At 49.1% G+C, this 22,326-nt stretch overlaps 1 protein-coding gene across 1 annotated transcript in view; it reads left to right on the top strand.

The window, feature by feature from the left end:
• Positions 1-22,326, top strand: part of MYO5B (myosin VB) — a 268,136-nt gene that overhangs the window by 134,877 nt on the left and 110,933 nt on the right. Inside the window, exons 5-6 of the mRNA XM_053912673.1 lie at positions 16,288-16,444; positions 21,726-21,869. Of these exons, the coding sequence (XP_053768648.1) occupies positions 16,288-16,444; positions 21,726-21,869 (301 nt within the window). The remainder of the gene's footprint in view (positions 1-16,287; positions 16,445-21,725; positions 21,870-22,326) is intronic.

Raw genomic sequence — 22,326 nt, 5'->3', positions numbered from 1 at the left:
AGATGAGGGTAGAGACTTAAGGATGTTGAACAATTTCCCAAGATCATGAAGATAGAAAGTGGTGAAGCTGGAATTCAGACCCAGTCTGTGTGCTGAGAAGCCACTACACTAGTGGAGAAGACATACTGCCTCTCTCAGTGGCACGTGCTGCCTTTTCCGGCTTGTCTTCCCAAGAACTGAGTGGACTGTGGTCTTCAGGACACCGTGACTCAGTGTTTCACATAACAGCGGCTCAGTATTACACCCAACCATGACTCAGCATTTTTACATATCCATGACTTGGCGCTTTACATACAATGACATGGCATTTTCAGGACGCCATGACTCAGTGTTTAAACAATTGTGACTCAGCAATTCTCCAAACTGTCACTCAGCACTTTCTGGTGACCATGACAGCATTGTTATGACGCCAACCATGGCATTTTTACATAAGCATGACTCAGCTTTTCTACACAACCATGACTCGGCATTTTTATGTAACCATGATTTGGCATTTTATGGCACCATAACTCAGCGTTTTACAACCCCATGACTCAGTGTTTTATGTAACCATGACTTGGTGATTCTACAAACCATGACTCAGCACTTTTGTATAGCCACAACTCGGTGTTTTTCTGATGCCGTGACTAGAATTTTTCTAAGCCATGACTGTTTTTGTGACACCATGACTCAGCCCTGAGTCCTGTAAAAACTGGGGGTGCGAATGTTAAAGCTGATTGCCTCATTGGATGTTGTTGGATACAGCCAATGATAGAATCGCTGGGGAGGTCAGTAACTAGGGAGCAATGACTTGTTGAATTTTTACAGTCGGTTAAGAAACCATGACTTTAGTCACCTCTGACTTTTGGGTGAAGTTTTGTTTTCCTTTGCATTCACTATGATTTCAGGTCAGGCCAAGGTACAGGAGCTGCTTGAGATGTCTGCACACAGAGATGGCTTTTAATTTCCTCTCTGGGATTATCCCTTCTTTCTAGAACATGTCCTGAGTAGTTCCCCTTCGTCCACAGGGCTGCTCTCTTCCCTGTGCTGGGGCCTGTACCCACTGACCCCACGCACCTCGGTCCTTCCTCCATGCCCTCTCGCCCAGCAGTGCAGGCGCTCACACATCGCCCTCCTCAAGGGGCGCCGTGGTGCCGAGGCCTGTGGCATCGTTCCCATCCTTGATAATCTTTTAGACGGTGTCCTCTCTAATTCTGCCTATCATGTGTAAAGCTCTAGTTCTGTTGTTTAAATTTCTGAGTGTAAGGGAAGGTTATTGTGCAGTGAATGCAGCTAATGGCATCTGTAGAGTAAAAGAAATTGATAAGTATATATTGTCATCTCTTAAAATTGTGAGGTCAGAACGGAATAGGACCGGACCCTTTCTTGGTGTCAGTTCTGTGGTGCTGCAGAGGTCATGAACGTTACTAAGAATTGCTTAGCTGCAGTGTACACAGCACGCTCTGTGAGGTCCCGAGTCAAAGACCATGGAGATGAAAGGTACTTCAGTTTATTCACACTGACTGTCTTTTACCTGGGGAGTCATAGCCTGCTAGAAAGGAGACAGCCTGCAGTCATCGGGGGAAAACTGGTTGTGCCATAAGAACGTGGGGAGACTGCGTCCGGGCAGCCGGTCCTTTGGGTGCTGCCCGACCATCCCCAGTACAGGTAACTGTCTTGCAAATGTGTTTCCTTTTTAACGGCTTCCATTGTAGGGAGTTTCTCTATTACACAGCGCTCGCTGTACTTGGTCTCCAGTGGTTTTCACCCATGAGTCCGCGCTCCGTCTTGTGCAGCTGTCCCGGACGTACGCGTTTTCTTACACGGCAGCCCTCGCTGTCTCGTGTCCTTCTGTGCCCAGCTCTGGGCTCAGCATCCCGGCCGCCACAGCCGTTCCTCCTGAGCGTGGCTTTCAGACCCTCTCCCGTTGTGGGCACCCTCGGACACCCTCTGGTCTTTCTCTGATTTCGATGGTCTCGGCGTGCGGGTCTGCCGGGGCAGGGGAAGAGGTACTTTCTTGGGCAGAACTTCTGTTAGAGGAGCCTGTAGTTGCATTGACTTTTGGCAGGCATTTCACATTGTTGACTTTTAATAAATTTGCAAGCTGTTAAATTTCTATTCCCCTTCCCGTTGCCCACAGAAGCACAGCACTGTTCATTACAACGGTAGTGAGCTTCCATGGAGCAGCAGTAAACTGTCATGTTTGAACTGCACGTGCATACAGCAGACTGTACGTACAGTTTGACACCTCTTGACGTGTGCGTACACCTGTGAAACTGCCAGCACAATCCCGACAGTGAACGTTTCATTAACTCCCCCAGCTTTCCCCGTGTTTCTTTGAAATCCATCCCTCCGCGCCAGGTAACCACTGGTACACTCTCCGTCGCTATAGATTTGAGCTTCTCTAAGATATGTTGCCCTCGTTCTCCACTTGCACAATTGACTTTTTATGTGCTAAGCCGCATTAACAGTCATAGGTGTTAAGTGTCACCTTTTGTCCCTGTGCTCCATTAGTTCAGGGAGTGCATCTCTCTGAACCCTAATTCTGAATCTGGTGTGTTGGGTCTCCCTGGTTTGATGCACGTCCGAATTTAACAAATCCATTGCCCTGTCCTTATTCATCAGTTAATAAGTGTTAGTGTGGATGGGTTCGATAGCATGTGGGCAGCACTTCTCTCTCTAGGTGCTAACATGTAATTTAACCAAATCAACTATAAATTTAGGTACTTGCGTGTATTGTCAAAACCTGTGCACGCTGGTCGGTCAGACGTGAGTTTGGGGGTGCTCATGTCTGAGGGGGTGGCCTGGGCAGAGCCCCAGCCTTACCTCTTCCTTCCCGTGCTCCGTCCTGGTCACATTCTTTCGCTGAAGGCACCTGCACGCCCCCAAATGAAACAAGAGGACGCGTGTGTGCACTTCCAGGCTCAAGTGTGTGAGGTGCGAGCGGAGAGCCCTCGCTGGGCGGGGCCGGGGACTCCAGCTCTCCCGGTCACCACACACCGTTCTTGTTGCACAGCTGCGTCATGGTGTCAGGTCAAACTTGTCACACCGCACGGCTTTCTTTCGGATTTCATAGTGATGGTGACATGTGAGTAAGAGTTAGTTTTTCAAGGTGTCCGAAATAATTTTCAGTGGAAAAAGCTAATAAAATGTGAAGCCTAGCAGGATGAAATGGCATTTCTATTTACATCGCAGTAATGCCTTTCACGCCATGTTAAACCACTCTTTCTTTAACTGCCTGGCTTTATATTTAGATCCTGGAAGACGGGGCGGCTGTAAATGGTCCGGCATTGTGTCCAAGTTTAGAAGGAAAGGAAGATGCCTTGAAACGAGGCGGCTCAGTGTCCAGGGACAAGACCCAGGGTCCTCAGACCATAGTTGGGTGGTCCTCGCACGTAACTGACGTTCACCTCACTGTGCACCTGTGTCTGCATCTATATAACAGGGATAAATATGGTGTCTGACTCATTGTTAGAATTCAATGAGTTAACAAATGAAAGGGGCTTAGAATGACTATGGGCACAGAGTAGCTGTTCAGTTAAGTTTCTGATACAGTGATTCAAAGGTCTCTCTAGTCTATAATTAATACTGATGATAAGTAGAACGTGGTGTCTGTCACTGATTTCACTGTGTCCAAAAGAGAGATGTGCTGGAAGAAGAACCCAGCGCTGAATGGGATTCCCTTTTTAGGTTACCCTCTGAGAACAGAGTCCTGGCTAGGTGAATTGTATAAGGAAGGCAATTCCACGGGATTAGCAAATTCCTTTGGACTTCTCTGTAGGTCTGTGTTTAAAATTAGAACTATAGAAGTTTATAGATGGTTGCCAATCTACCTAGAGGAAATAGAGCATCAGCTGTGTTACATTTAAAATTATTGTCATAGGGAGAAAACCAACAACCTTCAGTTTCACATTTAAAGCGAGAGTGCACTGTCACGGGCACAGCGGCCCCCAGAATGCTGTCCGAACGTGGAGTCCTCTGCCCGTGGGTGGGGCCGTGTGCAAGCTCAAGCCAAGGGGAAGTAGTACAGTGCACTGCAGGAACCGAACAATTGTTCATTTGTTTTATAGCCGGTTGCTTGAAAGACAGCCTGCTGGATGGCACGCACTGGCCGTGTGGCGGAGGCCAGGAAGCATTTTATCACAAACGGGCAGAAGTGAGACTCGGTCACATCTGGTGCCTGCAGTGCTGAGTCAGGGTTGGAGCGCATCCGTTTTTGGAAGATGATTCATTGGAGTGTGGGAAAAAATAGTAGAACTTTATTTTTTCACATTCTCTTAATGTTGCTCCTCTGAAATAATCTTCCCTGCCATTCCACCAGTATACTGTGCACATTATAAAAGATACATAGACATTATTTTAAATATCCAGTGTATATTTGGAGGAGCGTGCTCAGTTTTCCTTATTGACAGGGGTGCATGTACAAAGAGATGGCTGGCTTGGTGTCCAGGGCGGGGTCCAAAGCCACAGAGGAACAGTCTTGGTAGACTGGTTTGTGTTCCACAGAGGAAGAGCTGTCGCCCTGCTGTCTGCTGTGGTCTTGTCAGTGTGGCGAATGGGGGGAAGCGGAGAGCAGGCGGCTGGCTCAGGGCGACCCAACCCCATCATGGGAGACGTAAGTGGCAGTGCACGGCCATCGTCCCCGTGTCAGTGCCATCTTTCTAGACTGGGTTAGAGCGCTCTACTTTTTAGAGTAGCTCCCTGATTGCATCAGGACGTAGGTATACTACAGTGGACAGCTCAGGGAAAAGGAGACGGCTTTGTGAAGGCTGTGGATGGTGGAGATATAGAGTTAGAATTGAATCCAGGACATTATGGGCCTGGCCTTGTGCATGGGTGGAGTCAGCAGAGGTTCCCCCAAATAGGTCTGTGCGGGAATCACTGAGGGATGCCACCCAATCCCACCCCTGACCTTACAGAGTCAGAATCTCAAGGGTGAGACCAAATCATCCGTATTTTTAAAAACTCTGTAAGTGATTTAGAAAGGGTGATTGATGCCTTGGGCCCGTGTTTGGGCAACTTTTGGAGTGGATGGTTATTTGATTTCTGGGATTCAGGACTTGTAGCTCCCATAAAGAATCTGTGCCACAAGTTTCAGTGGTCTCTCCAGTCTTTAAGCTCTGCTTGACGTCTCAGCCCGAATTAAGGATTGAGAATAGTTTTGGTCAAAGGTAAGAAGTCCCAGTTTGAAGGCGTGTGTAGGGTGGAGCATCCTTCAGTGTAAGTAGACAGATTCCTGGCCTCTTCTGCTGTGATTCTCAACCCTGGCTGCCCGGGAGAGTCACGGGGGAGGTTTCAAACCACCATGCCCAGGCCCCTCCCCCCAGAGGGTGAGTTCATCAGGTGGGGCTCAGGTATTGATACTTACGCACCGCAGACACTATCTGTGTGAGGCAGAAAGAGCTCTGTTGGAACCACCTGTGTAACTCAGGCAATCCACCTGATCTTTGCCAATAGCAGGGCATTGGGAAGGGAGAGAACTCTCCTGTGCGTGAGGAATGTTCTAGAAAGTCTGCCAGTCAAGGAGCCTGTCCTGGAGAAGCCTTATGTCCTTTAGAATGACACTGGGTGTATTTTTTTTTTTATTTTTATGGATTTTTTAGGGGGGGGAAATGGAGACAGAAAAACATCGATTTGTTGTTCCACTTATTTATGCATTCATTGGTTGCTGCTTCTGTGCGCCCTTACTGGGCATCAAACCCGCAATCTTGGCTTATGGAGACAGTGCTCTCACCAGCTGAGCTCCCCCGCCAGGGCTCACAGTGGATGCATTTAAAAGCAAATGCTTTTTAAGTCTGCCTGGCTCCTGCCCCCATTTACAGATCAGTGATGCTGGAAGCTAGAGGAGGGCCACCTACAGCCAAAAGATGACAGAAATTAATTCCGTTCTCTGTATTCCCAGAACTAGAGAACAAAATGCTTCAGGATCGATGACCTGCTTAAAAAAGATGTCCTTTTTGGTTAAAGGGGGAATTAACCTTTAGAAAAGCAATACTAAGAGTACTTAGAGTTATGGGATGTCTTTTTAGAAAATGCCTTATACCTAGTAGCAGAGAGAAACAGAGCAGAGGGAATTCCACGCACTCAGCAACTTCTCTGATTAGTCACTATTACTAGCTGAGAGTAGCTGTACCTCTAACTTCGTGCCTGCAGAGAGGTTACGGAGAACATATTAACATAGGGTGTGAACTACTTAGGTCTAACTGAGTCTAGTTTAAATATGTAGTACCAGCCTTCACCTAGGATATTCGGGATCAGTATGCAGGGTGGGGCAAAAGTAGGTTTACAGTTGTTCATGTAGAAAATAATACAGTAATTAATAAGTAATAATACAAGGATAGGGAAAAATGGAGACAACTGTACTTGAACAACAATAAAAAAATGTGAAATAAAATCCCAAATACTTTTCTTGGGGTTGAGGTACTGTCCAATGAGCACTCACTGAGGGCAGTACTAAAAATACAAAATAAAGTGTTCCCAGAATGCACCCCGCCCCCCAAAATGCAAGAACAAACTCTGTCTCATGTACTCACAGCTGTAAACCTACGTTCGCCCCACCTGGTGTTCTCGCCCCAGTTTTTTGTGTTCCCCACTGTGTCACTGGCCCCTAAGGCTTTATTCTGTATGTCATTGTTTATGTTGACCCGTCATAGTTAGAGTTAATGGGTATGAGCTCTGGCTCAGCGACCCAAAGCACAGCTTCCCCTTCCCACTTGTGTGAGATTGTTATTGTCACAATTCTGTCCATTTTACTTCCTTATATTTGTAGAACCCTTTATTTTATTTCACAGAGTATGTGTTTAGGAAATGCATAGAATCACTAAGATTTCCTTCCATGAAACTGGAAGGCTTTTGAGGTCAAATATTTTATAATAGGGATTCCTTTTTCAGTATTTTCAGTGTTGTGGTACCAAGTCTTTCTGGAGACTGCTGGCTCTCTCGGAGGGCAGTCATTCCAGTGTTTGAGACTCAGACGAGCAGATATTCCTGGCTCTCCTGGAGCATCTGCCAGGACAGTCTGCTCTGGGAAAGCTCGTTTAGTCTCGTCTCCTCCAAGCTAAAGGCTTCCTGGTCTGGCTAGCATGCTTCGTATGGCAGTCACCATTCTGCTGGCCTCCTCCGAGTATGTCCCAGGTTTCCAAAGTACGCCGTGGAAGGTGGCACCCGTAACTGAGGCAGGAGTCTAGATCTAGCCCGATGGGGGAAGAGCTGGGGGTCCTCTCCTGCTCCCCTGGGACAATGCAGTCCTCGAGGGCTGCGTTGATAGACGTTTGCTAGCACAGTTTCTCACTGCCGTGGTTGGTAGTGGGTCAGACAAAGTGCTGTGACGCCTCTCACCTGAACCGCGGTGGTAGATGGCGATCACAGCTCGGTGTGACGCCGTTGGTGTGACGCCGTTGTGAGGGAGGCCGTGGACCCCGCCCACGCCACACAGCGACTGTGGGCGTCCCCTTGAGCATCCCGGTTTCCCTGGTCTCCAGTGTCTCTCCTCTCACTGAATTGGGCTGATGACACAATTTCGTAGAGCTAATCAAAGATGCCTTAACTGTCGTGGTACTAAATCATCAGGGTGACTTTTTCACAAGGCATTGTACACATTTCAGTCACCGGTGGACCACGTATACAGTGGTGGTCCCAGGGGGCTGTAGTGGGGCTGACCATTCCTGCCCCTGCTGATGTGGCACAGCGCCTAGCTCACGTGTGTGTGGCGAGGTGGTGTGTGTGAGCAGGCGTCCTGCGCTGCCTGACGTGTGACGGCATCGCACGTGCTGCTGCAGTACGTAGAGCTTGACGGTGACAATGAGCGACTCTCTCTTGTTTCTGTATTTACTGCGTGCTTTCTATCATGACTTCAGAATGGACTCTAGTTATTTTGTAAAAGCTTCTTATGAAGCAGTCTGCCGTGTTATGGTGGCTGCAGCCTCACGCATCCCATGTTTAGCACGTCTCCTGACGGCATCACTTCCCCTGTGCTTTCATCTCGGGTGTGGGGTGCAGCAGTGCACTGGGCGGGCGGCTGTGACCTGGGAGCGGGCATGCCCCGTAGTGTGCCCGCAGCGACGACACCGCCCACGACGGATTTCTCTGGCTGTGTCCTCATCGTCCTCAAGTGGCATATCACTGGTTCCTGCAAGCACATTGCAGAGGAAGGGCTAGCTCGAATGCTGGCCTCTGGGAGGCCGGACCACGAATGGGCGTGTTTGGGAGGGCGGGCTGGGCCCAGAAGGGAGCGGGCATCCCCCGGAGCAGCAGCACAGCAAAGGCAGGCCTGCGTGGCTCTGTGCTCCCTGAAAGCTGGCGGGGGCAGGGGTGCAGGCAGACTGGAGCGCAGGCCAGCCTGTTCCCTGTCCCTCGTCTTTTAATGGCGGCCCCTTCGCCCATCTGTTAAAAATGACAAAGGAAAATGTTAAGAAACAAACTTCGACTTCTACCACTTTATTTTGTGTTATAGGTTACCGTTCCTCCGTCAACTACTTGATGATAATAAATTTTTGCGGGGTTGTAGCATCTGCGTCTGATTTACTGTCTTCGCTCCTAAATAAAGAATAAATGGCTCTGGAGGGCTCCACGGTTTCCCATCATTCTTCCTTCGGGCGAGTGAAGTGCGGTAGAGCGAGCTGGGTGATTGCGGAGACTGTGGGCCAGGTCTGCGTCTGAGCCAGTCACAGAGAAGTGTGCCACCTCTTTCGTTAGTTTGGGTTGTCTGTCTGTCTACTTCCCTCCCTTCCTCCCTCGTGACTCTTTAAAACCGCTCACTAAATCCACCCTTTATTAGCCTCGGAGCGGTGGCTGAAACGGGTCCACTGTAACCCCACTGTGTTACAATGCCACAGTGCAGTGACAGCCTCCTCGTCCAAGAAGCGGCTGTGTGGGGCAGTGAATCACAGGTGGGTGCTGGAGCTGGGGGCTCAGGCTGCTGCCGACTGGCTGTGTGACCTTCGACCAGTCACACAAGCTCTCTGTGTGTTTCCTCATCTCCAACATGGGAATGCTGAGAACAGGGCCTCCTTCCTAGGCACGTTCTATGATACGTGGCAAATACCTGGCCCGTGGAAGGTGCTGTGTGAGTGAGCCGCTGTAATTTTTGTGAAGCACTCCATGATTGCTTCCAATTCAGCCTCTTCACGTTGACATTTTATAGATTTCAAATGTTTCTCCAGACAGATTGTTACAAGTGCTATGGTATATGAAAAATGAACAAGCTACGTAGTTAAGATCTTTTTCAACATATCTTTGTTTTTAAATTAAGACAGTTTGGGGGGCAGTTTTAGTTTTACGACAAGATTGAGGGGAAGGTACAGAGATTCCCACGTACTCCTGCCCCGTATCTACATAGCCTCTCTCCCTATCCCCACCCCCCTGCCAGAGTGGCACATTCGTTACAACTGATGGATGTGCATTAACACTTTGTAATCACCCAGAATCCATGGTTTACGTTATGGTTTATACATCCTGTGGATTTGGATACAGTCATTGCGCATTTGTCTAACACTTCCTGACATGTGTCCATCTCTATGGTGTCATACAGAGGATTTTCACAGCCCTAAGGATCCCCTCTGCTCCATCTCTTCATCCCTCCCACCACCTCAGCCCCTGGCAACCATGGACATTTTGACTGTCTCCATTGTTTCGCCTTTTCCAGAATGCCACATGGTTGGAATCACACAGGATGTAGCCTTTTCAGAGTGGCTTCTTTCACTTAGGGACGTGCATTTAAGTTTCCTCCTGTCTTTTCATACCTTGCTGGGGCTGCCTGCTTTTAGGGGCAGAAGGGTACAGAGAAAGCCGAGAGTCCCTCTGAATGGAGGCTTGTGGGAGCCCTGTGGCCACGGGAGGAGAGGGGAAGGTCCGTGAGCATTGTGGTTCTTGAGCCAGCGCCTTACCTCCCAGAGTGGACACCCCAAAGTAACCGAGGCAGATTCAGCTCCAGGCCCAGGTGTTATGTGGTTTCACAGCCACGGAAGGGAATCATGAAATTTCCGAGCAGCAGAGCGATGGTGATTCTTGGAGCGCCCAGACCAGCAGCAGCAGCAGCACCCAGGAACTTGTCTAGCGAATCTGGAAATCTTTGCGTCCCCAAGGGACAGTATTGGACTGCTCTGAGCAATAGATGCAGGTCACACGAGAGTGTCATTTGGACTCCTGATAAGCCTCGGTATCAAGGCCTGAACGTTTATAGGCCAGCTCTATGGTTTGAGATTTTCCAGTGGAGAGAACCTTGCCCTGCCTCGCGGGCACCTCTGCAGTCTGCCCCGACCTCCACCCACACAGTTAGTGATGGTTTCTGATCGGTCCTTGGAAAGTGCAGGACAGATGAAATGTAAGCATGGCCTCCATAAACGTCCCTAATGCTGTGTAAAGAGGCATTGTTTTGTAGCCAGGCAAAGAAAAAAATGTTTGGAAAGAGGATCAAGGGTTCTCAACCTTTTCTCTTGCATCTAACCCATGTACATGTATCACATAAAATAAATAAAAATACAAAGGAAATTGATTATATTGAAAGTTATCAAAAATATTTTCAGATTTATGATATGGGGATTAATATAGGGGATTGTTAATGTATTAGTGGCAGGTTTGAAGTAGTGACAAGTGTAAACATTTAATGGTATCTGCAGCAACTGTAGCACATGGTGTCAGTGTAACAGGCTCTGCTAATTCTGAGTTTTTGTTTGTTTTGCTATATTTTTAACTGATGGAATGTTAAAGTTGTTAGAAGTTAGTACAGCATTCTCCCCTTCTCCGTGGGGGTGGGGGGATATGTTCAGAAACCCCTGGTGGATGCCTGAAACTGAGGATAGTACTGAACTGTACATATACTATGTTTTTCCCCCATGCACACCTCTAAAATTCGATGTGTAAATTAGGCACAGTAAGAGATTAATGACAATAGCTAGTAATAAAATGAAACAGTTACAGCAATAGGATGTACTAAGTTATGTGAATGTGCTCGCTCTCAAAGTACTTTACTGTGCTGTGTGCTCACCTGTCTTCTGATGTCGGCTGATCACTGCCCGTGTGAGGGGATGAAGTGAGGTGGACAAGACATTAATACGGGTCACGTGGACACAAGCACTGCCATTCCTTGACAGTGGATCTGGTAACCGAGGCGCCTGCTGAGTGACAGACAGGTGGGCAGCATGTATTCCCAGACCGTGGGATGGGTCACAGCCTGGGTGGGGCAGCGCGAGGTCGAGTTGAGATTGTGTCACGCTCCTCATAGTGGCGTGCAATTTAAACCTTACGAATTTTTTATTTCTAGAATTTTTCATTTAATGTTTTCAGACTGTGGACGGCAAAGCTATAGGTAGTGGGGGACTACTATCAAAGTAAAGGTGTGTATTTTATTTCAAGTGTATGGATCTCTCTGGATTCTGTCCACAGACTTGGCGATTTGTTGGCCCCAGTTAAGAACCCTTGCAGTAGGAGATGGTGTGCAGGGGGGTTATTTTTCCCAACTCCAGGCAGTAGAGCATGCGTCAGTGCGCTGTGAACTTGCAAAGTTGGCCATCAGCCCTGGTATTGCAACTGTGTATCGACAGGGTAGATCTGGTTAGCCAGGAAACTGCTTTAATTTCCAGGTAATGTATCCAAAAGCCATTAGCTGGAGCTTGGAATTAAGTGTAAAGGCTGTTATTTGCTGCAGTCAGGAGGAACGGTTGATAAATTGACAAATTCAGGAGTCTGTTTAGCCTCTTAAAGCTAATCTTTGTTTTAAGTTCGCTGTTACATTGTATTAGGCTAATATTGACCGTGCATAAGTTACAAGGTGTTCGAATTGCTGCCGGTACTAGCTCGTGTTTATATAGTGACCTTTTAACTGTTGAGTCTGCAGCAGCAGTGAAAAATATCCGGCCCCCCCCCCCACCCTCCCAAAGATGATGATCCGACTGGTCTGGCCTGCTACCCTGGCCTGCAGGAGAAGCTTCATAAGCCCCCCAGGCGTTTCTAACACACCGTCAAGGCCCGTGAACCTGTGGCAGTTCTTTGCGCTCAGTGTTGCCAGAGACCATAACTCGACAGGTGGAATCTGAGCGTCCTAGACTTCACCTGGCTTCACATACCAGCTGGGCTGCTGACCACCAAAGAGTCATTTTTCCTGATTTTCTTCGGGTGTGTTCCTTCACTGAAAAATAGTTTCCAGGACCAAATGAAATAGAGTTTGAAAGGCAATGTTTATTTGGGAGGGGAGCATCCAATATTGTGGGTGTTTGTTATAGTTTACCCCTAGCTATTAACATCAAAACATATTTGTACGAGGGGAGGACCCCCCCCAGAAAACAACTTATCTTCTGAAGGGTGGACTCCTTGTAGTACAGGCGTCCCCCCCCCCCCCCCCCGCCCCGCTAGGTGAGTGTTCTAGGAACCCATCTGTATCAATGCATCAGCTGGAGTTGTTGTGAGAGGCTGTGTTCGGCTTCAGGGAATTTTTTGGAAGACTTTCAGGGTATTTGCCCATTTCATGATTTACAAGCACCCCTGCCCACACCGTGCTGAGTGCTCAGCAGTTTGTGACCCCCATGACCCACCCTTCCTACTCACCTGATCCCCCCCCCCCCCGCCCCGGTGATAAAAGTCCTCAAAGGGAAACATTTTGCTGAGGTGGAAGAGGTGAAACAAAAAATGGCAGAAGCATTAGAAGTCATCAAAATCAATTCAAAAACTATTTTGAGTGGTGGGGGAAAAAAATCTCCATTAGGTGTATTGCATCAAATGGAGAGTACTTTGAAGGTGACTGAGGTTTAAACATGTACGAGTAAATACACAATTTTTTAGAAAATATATTCCGGTTTTTGTGGGGTCCTCCCCTGTAAAGCATAAATTTGCAGGAAACATTTACTTCTTTTGCTCCTCCTCACCTAAACTTACAGGTTTCTGGGTTCCCAAATGCATTTTTGACATCAGCAGGTACGTGCAGTTGAGGTGGATGGTATCACGCAGCTCAGGTGTCACCTGGATCTGGAGTCACAGGATTCTGGAGGACCAGGAGGGCTTGGGGAGCATTTTCCAGCCTCTTATTTTCAGAGCGAAGCAGCTGGTGTGTTCCCCGTCATGGCGAGGAGCCCCCTAACCAGCCTCACTCTACCCCTGCTTTTCTGCCTGCGAGGGTGGGCCGGGTGCAGTCCCCTGCGGTTCTTCCACTGACACTGTCACCTCTGAGAGGAGAAGCCAGTCCCAGAAACGCAAGTTAAGTGGAAGGACTGAGTCCATTTTGCGGCTACCTGTACCACACTATACCTCGGCGGTCTATAAATAGAACTTAGCAGCCCGAGGGCCGCTGTGAAGCTGCAGTGGGAAAAGGATACTTGGATATTAAATGCCCCAAGCACTTAGCTCCTATGCTGTCCGAGCTTCATTTTCTTTTTTCCGAGTGGACCCTTGGGACTCTGGCCACTAAGTATCAATTAAGTTGTATCCAGTGACTGGGACGGCCTCCTGATGGCTTGGGTTCTGGGCTGTGCCTGAGCGCACAGCCTTCCGGACAGAGGCGGAGTGGGGGGAAAGGCAGCGTGGGACATCCGAGTCTGATGACAGAGGTGCACAGATTTGCCTGTCCACCTCCCTCCTGCCCAGAACCCGGGGCCTGCCTGCAGGGCCCTCACCCAGGTGCCCAGGGTGTATCTCCTCTTCCCACCTTGAGGCCTGGCTTTCTGGACGGTGGGGTTCATGGACTCTGTTGCTTGGAGCTTTCTGGCCCAGCCCCTTCTCACAGCAGACATGTTTGCTTGAGCCCGCCCCCACCCCCCCCTTGAGGAAGCCTTTACTTCAGACCCATTAAGATTGGGTAGCTCTGTTTCCAGCCCCAGTGAGTCTCACTGTGATTGTTCAGGTCCCTGTCACGTGACTCACCCTCCGCCCTAACCACCGCTATCCTGGGGTCTTACCCTTTCCTCCCCCCAGAGCCTGGTTTTGTTGCCCCCAATCGTGCCCGCCCACCACCTGACTCGAGCTCACTTCCCGACTCTAGCGGGGTTTTGGTGTCATTTTGTATTAACGCAGTTCTGTCTTTGTGTCCCAAAGCATTGTGTTGTTTTTTCTTGAGTTTTTAAAGATAACCATCCCACATATAATGTTTTCTTTTCTTTTTCTTATTTTAGCATTGCATCTAAGATTCATTTTAATTTTATTTGCCTAGCCCATCTCCCAATTATTAACTCTGTCCATGGTGCTGACAGAAATGTTTCGGTTGAACAAATTCTTAATTAAAAATCCTTTGTATCTCATTCTCTGGTGTAGTTTTCCTTAAAAAACAAACCCCTAGTAGATGGTCTGTGTTGTGATGACGGTGCTGAAAATATAATCGCAGACAAGACAGACACAGACAGACAAGGAACAGTAGATTGATGATCCCATTAGTGAACAGATTCTACTGACACACCCAGGTTTGCAGGTGGTTTGTGGCTCGAGGAGACAATGGAGGGACCTGATGGTGTGTTCAGAGATGGGGCATCCTTCCCGAGGTGTTGTGGGCAGACCGCCCTCCCTCTTGTTTGGAGACCGCGCTGTGTGTTGGGGGCCTTAGCACGTGTTGTTCCCCACACAGTCCTCTCTCAGGGGTGCCAGTTCAGGGAAATAGAGTTGTGCCTGTCTGAGATGTGGGGCCCCTGTGCTCAGTCCCTTCTCAGGGGCGATGGTGGGAGACTGGCACAGGCCGGAGACCACCCGGATTGGTTTTGTGGACAGTAAATTGCACACCTCTAGAGGGCACCAGATCCTGGGTGCAGCTCGTATGGACCGGTATACACGATAGCCCTCTCTGGGCCTGTCCTCTCGACACACGGCAGGTTCTAGCCTGCCCGTCCAAGCCCCTGCATCTGAGATCAGCCATCACAGGACTTCTATTCTAGTGGTGGAGACGAGGGTGTACGGTATGCTGGGAAGGAGACCAGTACAGCATTAGTGAACTGTATAGTGAGTGTCCTGAAGGTGGGCTGGTCAGGGAAGGACTTCTGAAGTGCTGTTCAGCTAAGGAGGTGAGGTGTGGCCAGCCAGTGCTGAGGACACCCAATTCATCTCTCTCTCACCCCGAGGCGGCGAGGTTTGTTAGGGGATTTGGTTGAGGGACGCTTCATTGTACAGGAAAGGGTGTGATGACAATGGAGTTGTCCAGGCCCAGCCCGGAGGGAGGGAAACCGTGCAGGCCATGGAAGCCCGCACTCGAGTTTGGGCGTGGTGCCGCACTCACGGAGAACCCAGGCCACATCACTGGCCTTTCCAAACTTCAGTTTGGGCTTCTTTAAAACGGGAAGACTGGCACCCAGAGTCTTATGAGTCCTAAGCAGGGGACGTGTGGCTGAGAATTCTGTGCACGGAGTAGACCCTTGGGACTCTGGTCTCTAAGTATCAATTAAGTCGTGTCCAGTGACTGGGACGGCCTCCTGATGGCTTGGGTTCTGGGCTGTGCCTGAGTGCACAGCCTTCCCGACAGAGGCGGGGGTGGGGGTGAGGGTCGGGGGGCGGCAGAGTGGGGCAGTGCTGAACTGGAGGTAGGTGGGTGAGTGCAGCCCTCATAAGCAATTCATCTCCCACATCTGGGGCCCAAACACTTGTTCTGAACTCCTTGCTTGAACAGCCATGCTCCTTGGAAACGACACACACGCTGCTTTTTCCATTACTCGTCTGTCTTCCTACTATCTGTTTTAAAGGGATAAATATAGGTGCGTTTTTATCTGGTATAGAATATCCTCTTTCTCCCTTCCATTTAGTCTGACTGAAATCCCTCTTACTGTAATTGATAGCTGTTTTATCTAGTTTCTGGGAAACTTTGAAGCAAGATCAGCCTGGTGATTCATGGCGGCCGTTTGTGATACACACACACCCACACACACACACACGAACAAAAATGTTCAAAACTATCTGCTGGCATGCTAGGCTCAACTACAAAGGAGAAGAAAGGATCCTTATTCTTGAAAAAACTATAACTTACATAGAGGCACAAGGTGGGCGTGCCGTAGGAACAGAGGTGAGAAAGTGTGTCTGGATGTTCCTGGAGGAGGTTTATGTATACGTGGCAGTGACCCAAGGGGTGCTGCATGCAGGGGGGCTGACTGGCTGCACTTTGGTCCTGGGGGCCGTAAAGGGCATGTGCCATTTGGAAGGCCTCTTCAGAACTCCTTGCCTCCTCACATTTTTTCAGATCTCATGCAGGCACGTGAGGGAGGGGGAAGTACTTTGACCCTGTCCCTCGCATTTATCCCTAAAAGAAAGGGAGGTGCTCCTGACTGGGCTCAGGCCCTTGTCCACAGAGTCCCTGGCAGACACCAGGGCCTGCCCACGGCCAGCGACTGACCAGAGCTCTTTCCCTTCCAGAGATGAGAAGAACCAGTCCATCATCGTCAGTGGTGAGTCCGGAGCCGGCAAGACCGTGTCGGCCAAGTACGCCATGCGCTATTTTGCCACAGTCGGGGGCTCAGCCAGCGACACCAACATTGAAGAGAAGGTTCTGGCATCCAGTCCCATCATGGAGGTAAAGCCTTCCGAGCACCCTTGGCCTTCCTGGTTGGAGTCCCTGCCACTGGCAGCGGGACTGCAGAGTGTCCAGCCTCGTGTGGCCTCTCACCAGAATCCTTGGATGCATCTCGTGTGGTCAGCATTCCATCTTTCTCTGAGAGCCCGTTGTCCACTGTTGAGAAAATTACGAAGATGCCCCCAGGGACACAGATTTGGGAACAACCTAACCTGGTAGCATCCTTCAGGGACCCAGTGTTGGGTAGAGTGTCCCCTTTATGTTTTCCTTGTCCCTTGCCTCTGCGGAACACTACAGGGACCGCCCTTCCCTGTCTACCACCACCTCTGCTGCCGTCCGGCGTCAGCACATCAGCATCCCACCAAGCCCATTCGGTGCTTAAAGGGCCGCCGAACCAGGAGAACACTTCTCATGGGGGTGGGAAGTCTAGCTAGAAGTTGCCCTTTTTCCCTAAAAGATATCCTTTGAAGGGAAGGTAGAGCCAAAAGCGATGTATTAACAGAGTCTGTTAAAGATCTTCAGAAAACTGAGGTATCATTGGCAAATATGTTTTCCCATACTGTTGGTTCTCTTTGTAATTTGGTGCTGTTTTCTTTAGCCCTGCAGAAGCTTTTTATTTTGATGAGGTCCCATTTGTTTATTCTTTCCTTTATGTCCCTTGCTTTAGGGGATGTGTCTGTGAGGATGTTGCTGCGTGGAATGTCTGAGATTTTCCTGCCAATGTTTTCCTCAAGGACTTTTATGGTGTTACGGCTTATATTTAAGTCTTTTATCCATCTTGAGTTTATTTTCGTGTATGGCGTAAGTTGGTGATCGAGTTTCATTTTTTTGCACGTAGCTGTCCAGATCTCCCAACACCATCTGTTGAAGAGGCTGTTTTTGCTCCATTTTATGCTCCTGCCTCCTTTGTCAAATATTGATTGATCGTATAGACTTGAGTTTATTTCTGGGCTCTCTATTCTGTTCCATTGGTCTATGTGCCTGTTTTTATGCCAGTACCAGGCTGTTTTGATTACAGTGGCCTTGTAATACAGTTTGATATCAGGTATTGTGATCCCTCCTGCTTTGTTTTTCTTTCTCAAAATTGCTGCAGCTATTCGAGGTCGTTTATGGTTCCATATGAATTTCTGCAATGTTTGTTCTATATCTGTGAAAACTGCCCCTGTGATAGAATGAACGGGCCAGGGCAGGTCCTGTCTCTGCCTTCCCGCCCTCCCCATCAGCCCCTGGGTTCGGCAGGCCGGAGCTCTCCGTGCCAGTGCAGGGCCAGGGAGACGCTAAAGCTTAGGCCTCGCTGTGTGCAGCTACGCATGGTTTGGGGGCAGAACTCGGCTGCTGCTGCTTCCTTTGCGCTGTGAAAACATCCTCCCGATGGAGTAGCAGTGCGTGGCCACGCAGTTCCCGCGCCAGCTTTGATTCCTGCCTTTGCATCCAAGGCTGTTTGGTTATGTCTGGTTAACAGTCTGGTAGGAATCTGCCTTCTGCCAGCCCTGGGCAGCCCCTTTGATGTAGTAAGAAGAAAATCCGCTGAGGCTGAAAGCTGCCGGAATAACATCCGGTTCTCTGCAGTGCCCCATATTAGTTCGCAAGTCACTAAGGTGGTGGGTCTTCCTGATTATTTTGGAGCTGGGGGAACAGAAACCTGCCTGGACCTTCCCAGGTGTCCCTTCTCTCCTTTTCCTCTTTACCCAGTGCAGGAGTAAATCCTGAGTCTCAGTTTCTAGGAGTTCACTGGTTGTCCAGGCAAAATCCCCTGCCAACAGAGTCGTATTATGTGGGGAACTTCATCTGCAATGTATTCGTTGAGATTTTGACCACAGCCAGTTTCGATAGTGTTCTTAATGTGAATTGGGAAATGGCTAACCCTCGTACAGTCGAAGGCATTTTTGCAAACAGATAAAACTTACTTTATTGCAATAGTCCTTAACCTTGCCTGTGCATCAGAATTGCCGAAGGGTTTGTTAAAGCAGATTACTAGACTGCGCCCGGCCTCTCGAATTTCTGATTCAGAAGGTCTGGGGTGGGACTCAAGAATTTGCATTTCTCACAAGTTCCAGGTGATGCTGCTGCTGCTGGTCTGGGTACCACACTTTGAAAGCCGCTGACCTAGTGAAAAGGGAAGACAGGCAAGCATGAAGGGCAGTGCCCCCCTAGCCCACAGGCTGCTGACAGTCATTCACCGTGTTTCCTTCCAGCTCTTTCACTGACTGGTGTCGGGTAGGCCTTGTCCCACCCATTTCATTAAACTTGATGAACTGTCTTACTGACAGCAAACGTATGTTACTAGGTTTTCACCATAGTTTAACTCTATCGTCAGGCATTTCGTCGGTAGCCCACTGGCTCACAATGTACATTCTAAGCCCTGAGGCGGGGCCCGGCCATGGCCCCGGTTCAGAAAGTGACTGTGGACCGTGGCCTGGGCCTCCCGTGGACCATCTGCTGCACCTAAGACGAGGCAGCTCAGTACTGTGTACCCCATTCTGCACTGTGTTTCAGCAGGCTTTCAGCTTCTTTGCTGGGAGTTTCGAAATTCAGTTCATCTTCAGGCAGAGAGACTTCAAAGACACAGAGTACCTCCCCTTTTGGAAACGGAGGAAGTGGTTGCTCTGGGCAGAGCAGAGAAGGGAAGAAACCTGTTTGATCTCTGGTGACTGGACAGAGTTGCTTAGTAGTCCAGATGAGAATTTAATGGGGGCAGATCACTATGTTACTAAACCTGTGTAAGACCCAGAGTGAATGAGTTTTTAAGTGTTGCTGTGATAAAACGTACAATATAAATTTACCACATCAGGTATACAGTTGTGAGTGGTGGTGAGTGTGCCCACGTGTTGTGCAACCTTCGCCATTACCCATTTCCAGGACTTTCTCGTCTTCCCAAACAGATGCTCTTCCCACCGAGCACTCACTCCCCACCCCCCTTACCCCCTGTCCTTGACAACCACTCTTCTACTTTGTCTCTATGGATGTGCTGCTTCTCGTACCTCATGTAAGTGGCATTACACACTGTTTGTCCATTTGGGTCTGGCTTATTTCACTTAGCACGCTTTCAAAGTTCACATTGCAGAATGTATCCTTTTTGTGACTGGGTAGTATTTATTGTGTGGCTTTACCATATTGGGTTTGTTCATTCCTCTGTTAATGGACACTTGGGTGGTTTCCCCATTCTGGCTACTGTGAATAATGCCACTGTGACCACTGGCATGTGAGTATCTGAGTGCCTGCCTTGGGAATGCTTTTTTAAATGACAGTGGTCTAAAACTGTCTGATGTTTTCAGCATCCATTATGGCCTGAGCAGGCTGGTGGGCTGCTAGGGAGGCAGGGTGCTTTGCTCTGGGAGAAATGTGAGAGCTATGTGCACACCCCAAAAGACACAAGATGTGGTTCAGTTGCTAGCATCTAAAGGAGGCAGTGTGTGCCCCGACCAGAGTGGCTCAGTGTTGGGCGTCATCCGGCAAAGTGAAGGGTTGCTGGTGCGATTCCCGGTCAAGGCACCTGGGTCAGGTTCAGTCCTCAGTCAGGGTGCGTACAAGAAGCAACCAGTTAATGTTTCTTTCTCACATCAGTGTTTTTCTCCCTCTCTTTCTCCCTCCCTTCCCCCTTCTCTAAAAACTAAAAATTAAAAAATACAGGCGTGTATACACAAACCACTAATCCTGCATAGTGTCACGTAAATAAATGCTACAACAGTTTGGGCTCAAAACATTAAATTTCTGCCTGGGATAGTTGGTGCTTTAGCAACTTTGTGAGGAAGTCCTGAGAGCGCATTCTGTCAAATGTAGAATTTTGTCATCCTAGAGACTGTCCCTTGAGCTGTTCTGAAGTATTATAGTAGAGAGAAATCTTGAACATGAGCAGGGACAGGAAGAACCCTGGGCAGGGTTGGAGTGTAGCCAAGCAGAGAAAGAGAGCCTTTCGTACTTCCAACACCCACCTTTCCACAAGTCCAGTCTCACTGGGTCCTTGTGTCCAGGCAGCCCTTCAGAGGGTCATTGCCACCATAGGCCTGAGTAAGTCAGGGGACAGCTGACTACTGATTGCACTGCCCTTATCCTGGGGGAGAGGATGGACAAAGTGGTCAGTTAGGGTCTTGTCATCATCTCATTATTTTCATGGCCCAGCAACTGCAGATGGCTCCTGGGGAGACCGGGAGTTGATCAAGGTCTGAGGAGGTAGGATTCCCGGTGAGCTGTGCTAAGTGGCAGTCGTTCAAATTAAAAAGTGACTCGGGCAGGGACTGGGCTGATGTATTGTCAGTGCCAGTGCGCTCTGACCCCATTCTGTGTTAAGAGCTTGTCGCCATCCCAGGAGTGACTGTTCACAGTCTGTACTGATTAAAAGGACGTTGGTAACCAAGGGACTGTCAGAGCAGAGACAGAACCCATTTCAGGCCAAAGGGGTTCCATGGCTTCTTGGGGTGACTGGAGTCTGCTGGCATAGAACTGTGGGAGCCACAGAGCCCCCCACCCCAGTCCTGGGAGAAAGAAAGGAGGCTAGGGTTTCAGTTGGGAAATGGAGAGAAACCAAGACCAGTTACAATTTCCTAGACAACTGTAAACTTCCATAGTGGATATTTTTGTAGTGCTTTAGCCACCTAAAGAGTAAACCACATGAAAGGGATGAAAAGTTAATATATTTGTTACCAATCCATCAGCAATGTGGTGTCTTGTAGGGAGTGCGTATTTGCCCAAGGAGACCAGTCCTTTAGCCACTCATTTTAACAGTTACCACCAAGTGTGTTCAAATGGTACCAAGAAGGCCATGGCATCTTTATCTGTCCTTGTAATGAGTGCGAAGGGATGGGTACTGATCTTCAGTCTCTTTCTAGGAAGTTCCACTTTTCAGGGGGGATGACGTTTGATGGCTTAGTCATGAGACCTGGCCAGAGTGGACTAAGCCCAGGAGGTTTTCTTTTTCTCACAAAGAGCTCAGAGCCCTTGGGCCCTTGCATTGGTTTCATGGCTGAAAGGCATCAGAGCAGTGGGCTCTCTGCATCTATGGACCTTTCCCTCATGGCCTCAAGGTGACTGCAACACCTGTAGCGATCACGTGCACATTCCAGGCAGGAAATAGAGTCCACCGATCAACTCATTACTGTCGTCAGCCATCCTTTAGAATAAAAGGGGCGGAAAATCGAAGCTCTGTTTTGTTTCAGAGCGGCCCATTATCATCCCTACAGCAGAGAGGTTTGGTGAGGAAGGAGAGGCTGCCGCAAACATCCGGTCCTGAAATTCAGCGAGCCCTCCCTGTTTTCCACATCTTTGGTTGGTTTGTTCTGAACAGGCCATCGGAAATGCCAAAACCACGCGCAATGACAACAGCAGCCGCTTTGGGAAGTATATCCAGATCGGCTTTGACAGAAGGCACCACATCATCGGAGCCAACATGAGGACCTACCTGTTGGAGAAGTCCCGGGTGGTCTTTCAGGTGCGTGCTGTGGCTTGGGCTGTCCTGTATTGTTTTTGCTGTGGACGCCGGTGCCTGCTCCCTCACCCCATTCCCTGTGTCCAACGAGCAACTCTTCTTTTGAGCCTGGGGTTGGATACGTTGTTCTTTTGGTCTTCCTTCTCTCCTTTCATGAATAAGTATTGATTCAAATGCCATAGACATCGTGCCTGAAAAACCTTTTACCAGTGCTGTTATTTCTCAGTGAGTATTGTTTTTAGATGCAATCAACAACCTATATTATGTGCTTGCCAGTGCCAGACACCAAAGACATGGTGAGGAACCCGTCAGCCCGCTCCTCGTGGTTTCAGAGTCACGAGCAGGGTGATGGCGTGCAGTGTCTGTGGGGTTCAGCGTTCCCCAGCCTCCTGCCTATTGGCCACGTTGTAAAAGGGGAAAAAGCCTACTTGGTCTCCTTTTCAAATTAATGGATGCCCCA

Source organism: Desmodus rotundus, chromosome 10, assembly GCF_022682495.2.
Source record: "Desmodus rotundus isolate HL8 chromosome 10, HLdesRot8A.1, whole genome shotgun sequence".
NCBI lineage: Eukaryota > Metazoa > Chordata > Mammalia > Chiroptera > Phyllostomidae > Desmodus > Desmodus rotundus.
This window is presented reverse-complemented; position numbering and strand designations above follow the sequence as displayed.